Source organism: Galeopterus variegatus, unplaced genomic scaffold, assembly GCF_000696425.1.
Source record: "Galeopterus variegatus unplaced genomic scaffold, G_variegatus-3.0.2 Scaffold229, whole genome shotgun sequence".
Taxonomy (NCBI): Eukaryota; Metazoa; Chordata; class Mammalia; order Dermoptera; family Cynocephalidae; genus Galeopterus; species Galeopterus variegatus.
In genome coordinates this window covers 303,659-313,223 of record NW_007726340.1, presented here as the reverse complement: position 1 = coordinate 313,223, position 9,565 = coordinate 303,659, and the positions used below count along the sequence as shown (strand labels likewise).

At 52.5% G+C, this 9,565-nt stretch overlaps 1 protein-coding gene across 1 annotated transcript in view; it reads left to right on the top strand.

Moving 5' to 3' along the window:
- Window positions 1–9,565, top strand: part of LRRC48 (leucine rich repeat containing 48) — a 33,074-nt gene that overhangs the window by 12,723 nt on the left and 10,786 nt on the right. The window contains exons 4-7 of the mRNA XM_008566241.1: window positions 1,038–1,184; window positions 3,023–3,142; window positions 3,812–3,924; window positions 5,377–5,551. Coding sequence (XP_008564463.1) covers window positions 1,038–1,184; window positions 3,023–3,142; window positions 3,812–3,924; window positions 5,377–5,551 — 555 coding nt within the window. The remainder of the gene's footprint in view (window positions 1–1,037; window positions 1,185–3,022; window positions 3,143–3,811; window positions 3,925–5,376; window positions 5,552–9,565) is intronic.

Sequence of the window (9,565 nt, the reverse complement as noted above, 5' to 3'; positions counted from 1 at the left end):
GTTCACACCCCTTGGTGCGGCCCCCGCCCCTCGCTCAACCAGTGAGCGGGAACCGGTCTGTATGTGGGATCCGAACCCTCGGGCGGGAGCGCCGCCGTGCTTCCCAAGCGGCGCACTTATCCAGTGCGCCACCGGGCCGGCCCCTGGGTTCCATTTAATTTAAGAGATTTGGGGCTGGCCAGTTAGCTCAGCTGGTTAGAAGGCAGTGTTGTAACACCAAGGTCAAGGGTTCAGATACCCATAACAGCCAGCTGCCAAAAAAATTGGGCCGGCCCAGTGGCGCACTGGATAGTGCGCTGCTTGGGAAGCGCGGCGGCGCTCCCACCGGAGGGTTCGGATCCCACATACAGACCGGTTCCCGCTCACTGGCTGAGCGAGGCGCGGGAGCAACACCAAGGGTTGCGATCCCGTTGCCGGTCCCCGGTCCGGTACGGGGGTGACACTGAGGGTTGCGATCCGTTGCCGGACACGGAAAAAGACAAAAGACAAAAAAAAAAAAAATAATAATAATAATAATAATAATATCAGAGATTTGGACCTTCACAAGGCTTTATGGTTTAAAAATGTACACCTATTCTGATGACCACTAATAATAACAATAACAACAGCTACAACTACCATTTATTGAGTAGGTGTCCCGCCCTCTTCTAAATGTTTTTCATAGCTTATTTCATTTGGTCTTTACGATGCCTATAACACACATAATATCCTTGTACCCATTTTAGAGATGAGGACATTGAGGCTCACAGATGTTAGGTGACTTGTCCAAGATCCAGCTAGGATTTGAACCCTGGTCTGCTGATTCTTTGGAAAACACATGCCTGACTGGAGGTCTCAGTACAACCATCCAGCTGGAACACTCCACCCCCTCCTCATCTGTGCACCCCCACCCTCTCCACCCCACCCCCGTGCTGAAGGTGCTGTGGCCAGGCTGCAAACTCTGGAAGTCTGGAAGCGTGCTGAGGAGAGAGGCTGCCAGGTGTGTTTTCAGCTCTGTGGCAGCCAAGAAAAGGGGTCCTTTCTGCTCTTCTCCCCAGATCATCTACCTGCGGCAGTTCAAGTGCCTGCGGACGCTCAGCCTCTCTGGGAACCCCATGGCTGAGGCAGAGGATTACAAGATGTTCATCTGTGCCTACCTTCCTGACCTCGTGTACCTGGACTTCCGGCGCATCGATGACCACATGGCAAGTGTCTCCCTCTCGGTCTCCCAGACCTGTGAGATGGAGTCTTCAGGCCCTCGGTTTCATGGAGAAGGAGCATTGAGGGTTAGCTTCCCCAACCACAACTAGGAGGAGAGAAAGGGGGCTCCCTCCTCCCAAGTCCCTTCCCTGCCTCTGTCAGAGGATTCCAGCAGCACCCTCAGGGCTACTGTTTCCTGCCTGCTCCCTGCCGCTGGCCCCTCCTGTGCCTTGTCTCACGGCCACTTCACAACCATCGTCTGCTTTTCCAGATGAAATTGAGAAGGCTAAAGGAGGGACAACAGTAAGCCAGGATCACTGGCTCATGGCAAGCCACATTCACCCCAAGTCTGTGTGACCCCAGGAGCAATGTTAGCAGCTAACTGTTGCCGAGCATTTACGTGCCAGGCACACGCACCGCTTCACACTGTCTTCACACACACCATGAGGCAGGCCCTGCCCTCACCCCTGGCCTTCCAGTGGAGAAACCGACACACGAGGGAGATGACTTGCCTGGGGGCTCACAGCCAGTGGTGGTCAGGCTGGGAGCTGGACCAGGAGTCCAGCAGCAGAGCTTGTGCTTCCAGCCTGGTGCTGGGCTAGCCTGGCAGAGAGGGTCTTTCCTCTGTCCACTGCTGCCTCTGTCCCCACCCCCCCACCATGAGTTGGTCCCCTTTCACCTTCCACTCACTCTTTGCAGTGTGATCAGTTAGTGGGTACTTTTGCCTTTGGAGAAGAAGAGAAAGAGAATCTGGCCCAATTTGTGAGGCTTTTAGTGGCAGGATTGGGGCATCCCTGCATGTTAGGTGCTGGGGAGACCGAAGGCTGTTTGAGCTACCCACTCTATCTCCCAGAAGCTGGTGTCTTTCCTGGGAGAAAGGAACCTGTGTTTGGGAGCACTCAGGTGATTTAGCACCCAGGAGAGGCCATCCCAAGCAGGGAGGAGGACTAGGTGCCACGTCTCAACCCTGACCTCCCATGGCCTGGACCACCAAGCAGCCCAGCCCCAGATGGACCAAGTGTAGAGTCTTCCCCTTGCCACCCTCTTTGGAGACTCACAGAGGTGATGTGGGGCCAGAGAATTGACCCCCTCTGACCAGGGGCTTTCTCTCATCCTATAACCGTACAAGAATCTGAGATTTTGAATTCTATGACTTTAAAGTCTTATTTTTTTTTTCCTTCATTTAGACAATAATTTGCAAAGCAACATGGGCTCAAATGCTTAGACTAGGCCAAAGGCCCGTTTGGGTGTGTTCTGCTCATTACAGTCCCAAAGCATCTTACCAGGAGTTCTCTCCTGGGTCCTCAGGAATTCCTGTCCAGGGCAGGTAGCACAGCCTGGGCATCCCCACTGCACTGCGAGCAAAGGAGGATACTTTCATGATTCAGAGACTTGCCTAGCATTATCAAGATAAATAATAAGCCTAAGATCGTAAAAACAGAGTTCTGCATAGCAGGGGCACCTGAAACTCCTATGTCCACATGACTGTCTGACCTGGGTCCAGCCACAGCCTACCCCTGGCCTCTTGGTGCTGAAGGAATTGGGCAGCAGGACAGCAGGCCCAGCACAGGCTGACCAGGGGCAGAGGGCAGGCTCTTGGGGTGTCCCAGCTCCGTGAATTCCCAGCTCCCTAATTTCACTTAGACTCAGAATACCTGGAAAGGGTTGTAAGGAGATGGGCCATTCTCATCCACAAGACCTCACAGCTTTCCCAGCCTTCATGAAGGGGACCCATCTAACACCCTTGCCCATGCTCAGAAGGCTACAGGATGGCCCGGGTCAGTGTGGCCTGGAGGGACTGAATGTCCTCTGGTAACAATGCCACTTCCCATTCTCTGGTCAGAAGGAGCTGGCAAAGATGAAGCACCAGTACAGCATTGATGAGCTGAAGCACCGGGAGGACCTGTTGCAGGTCCAGCTGGAGGACAAGCAGGCCCGACGGGAGGAGCTGGAGGCTCACAAGGTACTCCTTTGAGGGAGGCTGGCACATCTCCAGCCCCCAAGATGCCCATGAGAGGGCACCAATTGAATTAAACAAAGGTCTGCAGGGACCCCCAGGCCCCCAAAACACATAAATCATGATCTACCCAGAGGGCCTGACACACCCTCCTGCCTCGCTCTGGCCTGCTACCTACCCCCAGGGTTGGCTCCCTCTAAGTCCAGACCCTGGTCCCCCAGCTCCTCACTGGCATCCCTGCCTCCAGTTCACAGGGCTGGAGAGGTCATTTTAAAAACAGCCTGCCAGAGTGGCTCCTTTTCTTAAAACCCTTAGGCGGATCCCCAAGGCACACCCGGAGCAGTTCAAGTCCCTTAGTCCAGCATGGGCCTGAATTCATGACCGGGCCCCCACCCACCATCCCGCAGCCAGACTGAGCTACATGTAACTTTCTGGAAGCAGCCTACAGTTTTATGCCTCTGCACCTCCTCACATGCCATTCCCTTTGCCTGGAACACCCCGCCCCCACCTGCCTTCCTCAGAAAAGACTGAGCACAGCTCCCCTCCTCCATGAAGCCTTCACCAGCCCCAGTGCCCAGTGCAGGGCCCCCTGCCTCGTGTGCCCTCCCAGGGGCCTGCGAGATGAAGCAGGGGCCCGGCTCCAGTGGCCACAACTGGGTGTATCTCTGCCTGCAGAGTGCGTTCATCGAGCACCTGAATGGCTCCTTCCTGTTTGACAGCATGTGCGCTGAGGACGTGGAGGGCAGCAAGCTGTCCCACCTGCCTGGTGTCAGCGAGCTCCTTGAGGCATATCCTTCCGAGTTCATGGTAGCCTCCTCAGGCAGAGCCTGGTCCCTGTGCCATTAGCCTGCCTTGGACATGTCCCTCGCTGCCCTGGGCCTCAGTTTCCCCATCTCTCTTGTGAGACCCTGGGAAATAAAATCCCACTTGAGAACAGTGTACCCAAGAGGCAGCTCATTGCCAGGTCAGCTGAGCTTCATGGGGGAAATACTGTCTAGATTTCAGAGACACATGGTGGGCATGTCGCCTTGGCAGTGCTCGGAAAGCCAGCTTTTCAGATGTGGAGAAATTGGTTAAAGTGCACATCTGTGGCAGTAATCTTCAGTAGCCGTACTTACTTGTTCCTGAGTGCGGTTGCATACAGTATTTATCATTTTCTCCACCACTCCACCCGATGGGTGCCATTACTAACCCGTCCTATAGTCGGGGAAGCCAAGCTTGGAGAGGCTAAGTGGCCTACCCAAGGCCAAGCCGTTAGAAGCCAGGACTTGAACTCTCGTCTGCGGGGCCTGAGAGCCTGCATTCTTCCCCCCAGAGGATGTGGGTGGCACTTGTCAACATGTCTGTGACTGTGACAGCCAATCCATGGGCTTAAATTGTGAGCTGAGGAGTTCCTGGATCTGAGTGCTCTGGGATGGGTCTGTGGAGCCGCTGTCTCGGAAATGCAGGATGAGCAGCGAGGGACAGTGAAGAGGAGGGGCTTTGGCCCCCACGGACAGGGCTCCCAGCCTGGCCTGGCCACCCGTCAGCTGGGTCACCTGCTTTGCCTTGCAGCTGTAGCACTGTATGGCCATATGACTTTGGGCAAGTCATTGCATCTCCCTGAGCATTGGTTTCTATCCCCACAGGATCACCCATAGCCCTGTGGGCTTTTCCTGCCTGACCCCAAGGACTCCTCCCAAGGACTCCCTGTGGCAGGTTCTGTTGTACCCTAAGCTGCAAATGAGGAAAATGAGGCAGGAGAGGTGAAGTGGCTTGCCAGGGTGGAGTGAGACAGAGCCAGGACTTGACCTGGGATCTGTCTGCTTCAACGCTGTCAGCTCAGCTTCAGCTGCAGCTGCTGAGTACCAAGACAGGCCTTCAACATAGGTGCCCTTCTAGACCCACCAGAGACAAAACCGCACACTCCCTGGGCTCCCAGCCCCTCCCTGGCCCTTCCAGGACGCCCAGGAGTCTCCTCTGGGGCCTTTCGTATTAGCACGTCTCTCCTCTGCTCTGTACACTCTTCCCACGGCCCCGCCTCCTTCCCCCTTGCAGGCCACAGTCCTAAATCTCTCAGGCTGAGGGGTGGAAAGCCACCACCTTATACTCCAGATGTCACATCCCAGCTCTCCGGGCCCTCCACACACAGAATCAAGCACGCAGTCTGCTCTCTGCACTGAGAGGTACCAGCACCTTTGTCGTGACCTCCCAGCAGCCTGCTCCCAAGACAGCCAAAAGTTTCCTTAACAGCCACTCACCTACAAAGACAAATTTGTCATCATCTGCCTGAACATTTTTGAGTATGGCCTGAAACAGCAGGAGAAGCGGAAAACAGAGCTTGACACCTTAAATGAGTGCATCCATGAGGCCATCCAGGAAAACCAAGAGCAGGGCAAACAGAAGATTGCCAAATTTGAGGAGAAGCACCTGCTGGTAGGCCTGCACCTCCCAAGTTTTTCCCCTGCCTCCTGCTCTAGAGTGCCGAACCCCACAGAGGAGGGGCTCTGAGGCCCGTGGTCATTGTCCCATTGGCCAGGGATCACACAGCTAATAACTACAGAGCCAAGGTCCACCTTATCCCAGCACAACCTCTGCTTTGCCCCTCACGGTTCGTCAGCCCACTTCCCCTGGGTGACAGAGCCACAAAGGATTACTCAAAGCCCATCTCTTCTGAGCAGTGAGAGACCCCAAAGTGGTTAATCTCCCCCAGAACCTTCAAGCGAGAGGCATCCCTTCCTTGGGAAATTAACCCCGAATTGGTCTTCTCTTCCTGCATTTATTCTCCAGACCAGGAAGTTACAGGAAGACAACATAGGTGGGGTTATAGTTTAACAATATAGACTGGTAACTTGCAGTGAAACAAGCCAGATGACATTCCCGTAAGGCAATTAAGTGGCCCTATCAACACAAGCTTGATCTTAGCAAACATTCCTTCTCCCTCCAGAAATTTCCGGTATCTACACATATCAATTAGTAACCTGTCTGTCCTTGAGCCAGCAACCTTGCTGTGCCACAAATCTTTAGCTTACACCAGAGACTTTATAGCCTGAGGAAAATTTCCAGTCCTCCACAGGTCAATATTTGAAACTGCAAGGCTTTGGAAAACCAGGCCCTGTGAAGTACATTTGCTTTAAGAATCCTCTATAACCACCAACCACAGTCCCCCATTCACAGTCCTTCATAAGGACTGAGCCAAGCATGGGGCCTGTGGATCTCTGTCATATAAAATGCCCTTGGGGTTCAAGGTCATCCCCATCCCCACTGCCTTATCATCACCATTACTATGAGTAATCGTATTAGTACTATCACTACTATTACAGTGACGATGACAGCTCCTGCTGTTTTCTTTTGTTGGTTCGTTCAACTTTTTCTTAGTCCCCACTCTGCCCAGCCCTGGCTGCACGTGGTTCCTGCCCTTGTGGGGCTCAGACCCAGGCCCTCCCCACCTGACGAAGCAGAGTGCTCAGCGCTGTTCTGCAGGGAAGTTTCCCTGGGTGCTCCTTAACTCAGGCTGAGGAGTTTTGAGAAGGTTGAGGCTTACAGGACAAAGAAGAGTTGGCCGGGGATGGTGGGGTAGGACATTGCAGCCGAGGGAGCAGCAAAGGTAAAGGCCTGACATTTGGGACCCAGCTAACCAGGCCACTGGGCCCAGCCCAAGCAGGGGCCATTGGAAAGGGTACCCGTCTTTGTACTTGGTGGGAATTGTTTCTTTCAGTTAGCATTACTTTTAGAGACAGGATTCTTAGCCTGTTCTATACTACAGATCTTATGAGACTCTAAGGAATGCTGTAGGCTTTCTTTCTCCTCAAACACTGTTCACACACACCAAGTTTGTCTTCAGCGTCAGCAGCCTCAAGGAGCCCATAAAGCCATTCCTAGTTGAGAACTTAGTTTAAAAGCAGAGCAAAATCCCCTGATAATGCAATGTGTAGGACTTCCATGTGCTTCCCAGCTCCCCATGCCCCCAGCCCCATTCTTGTCTCATTAGCGGGCCCTCACCTTCTGTGTGATTCAATTCTTGAGCCCCTCCTTATTATGTTATATGGAGGGGTGTCACTGCATTCAACCAGAAGTTCAAAACTGTCAGCAGAGGAACACATTTGGCCCACATATGTGTTTTATTTGGCCCACAGAGGGTTTAAAAACATTCAAACATCCTGCTAACATTAGAAACAGGAAGATTTCACAGAAAAATTCTGGTTGCCAGCTTCTCTGGAGGCACTTATCATCAGGGCCTGAGGGTGGGTGTTCCCTCAGGACAGGCCATGTCTCCAGTCTCCTAATGCCTGTCCAGCCACTCCCACGCTGACATTTCTTACCTGATCTCTGTAGCCATTGGGTTTGGAATGCCTGGACATCAGCCATCTGGCTCCTCCTGAAGCCTGGCATGGGGGTCCGGCCCCCTCAGCGACAAGTCCCTCTGGAGAAGCAGGACGTGGGCCTGGCCAAGCCTGACTTCCCGGGTTGGGGTGTATGCCTTCAGAGCGGGCAGCTCCTCCAAGGTCACCTCGAGGGCTGACTAGGCCAAGCACTCCCCTGCTAGAGTGGAGAGCAGTGGATCTCCCCTCTTAGTCTGTGTGGCCTGGAAACATGCCCACGGGCACCTGCTGAGGTGGTTTGAGGTGTGACCTGGCACTGGGATTGCTCAGAGTTCTCCAGGTGCTTCCAATGTTCAGCTTAAGTTGAGGCTACTGTCTTGGAAGTTCTCAACACCCTGTGGGCCTTGAGGGCCCCCCGTTTCCTCCCCTGCCAGGCCCTCTCCTATGGCTTTGTCTCGTACTCCACCCACCCACCCCCACTAGGCCTCGACATCGCACACAGCGCCCTGCTCCTGGTGCCCAGAGGGGCACATCTGAGGTTACACTACAGGGTAAGGCAGACCCCTCACTGGTGACCCAGAGACACATCATTGGCCCTCTCCTAGCCTCCATTTTTCTCATTTGCAAAACAGAGATAAGCACGATGCAGAGTGCTGGTGAGGAAGCAGTGAGGCCTAGAGCAGAGTCAGCGCAGAACAATGACGGATGGGCCAGGCTGACTTCTGAATAGGTGGCACATGCCCATGGCACAGAACAAAAAGTGTCTACAAGGGGATACCATCAGTCTCCCTCCCACCCCTGCTTCATGTTTTTTTAATAGCTGTAAAATATCTCATTGCACTGATGAGCCACACTTTATTTAGCCAGTCCCTGTTGATGGACAGTTAGGTTTTTTCCCATCCTTTTGCTCTTTCAGTGTTGGAATGAACAAGTTGTTGCACATTTGACCTGTAGGATGAAGTCCTAGAAGGCGGAACTGTACGCTGGTACTTTTGATGGTTGTTACCCAGCTGCATCCCACAGAGCCTGTACCTCCCACAGCCCTTGTCAGGCCAGCGTCACAAGCTTTCCCATCTTTGCAGTCTGGGGAACCCTGGGTATGTGTTTATTTTCTCCTAAGTAGGGAGAGCAGCAACGTTTTACAACTATCTACATTTCTTACTATGTGAACTGTTTGTCCTCCTATCTTGCCCTTGCCCATTTTTGTATTTGGTTTTTTGGCCTTTCTTTCAAGTTATTATTTTGTAGGAACTCTTTATAGGTGGAAATATTAGCTTGTGTTAGTAAAATGAATGCAAGTATTTCCGCCAGTTTATTGTTTATCCTGCCATTTTGTCTATGGTGCTTTTGTCATTCAGAATTAAAATTTTTTTATGTAGTAGAATTTATCAATCTTTTTTTCTGGTTATACTTGGAAAGGACAACCTCCACTCTGAGATTTTTTAAATTCTCCATGTTTTCCTATAGCACTTTTATGGTTTTATTTTTTACATTTGACTCTTCACTCCATTGGGAATTTGTTTTCACATAGAGCTTGAGACAGGGATCAAGCCTGGCAGCCCTTGTCATTAATATCATCGATCCCACTGAATCATGCTCCTTCCTCCTTCATGACTAATACCAAGTATCGACAAAAACAGGTTGAAATTGCATCAGCTGTTGGTCGTCCTGCCAGGCCCTTGCTGGTGACCAGCTGGTGTTCAGTGCCCAGGCTGCTGTCCAGTCTGTGAGCACCCTCTCTCCCTGAATGATTAGCATTTGTTCACCACCGGCTTCCACTTGCTCACTGGGGTTCTGTGTGGGTTCAATTGGTTTCCTCAAAGACTACAACTCTCTTTCCTTTCCAGTGACTCTCCCAACCTGTGCCTTGTTCCAGGCCTTTTATTGGAGCCTCCATGAATCGAGCCCCCACTGTGTGCAGGCGCCTTACGTGCATGGCCTCTGATCCCCGAGACCTGTGGAAGCACACATTCTTCTCCCCCTTTACAGTGAGGAAAGCAAAGCTTAGAGAACGAAAGTTGCTCTCTCAAGGTCACACTGCCAGTAAGTGAGCCAGGCAGGATCCAAACTCAGCTCCACCTGACTCTGAAGTTGTAGGGCAGGAAAAACTTCTCCTCTACACTATTAG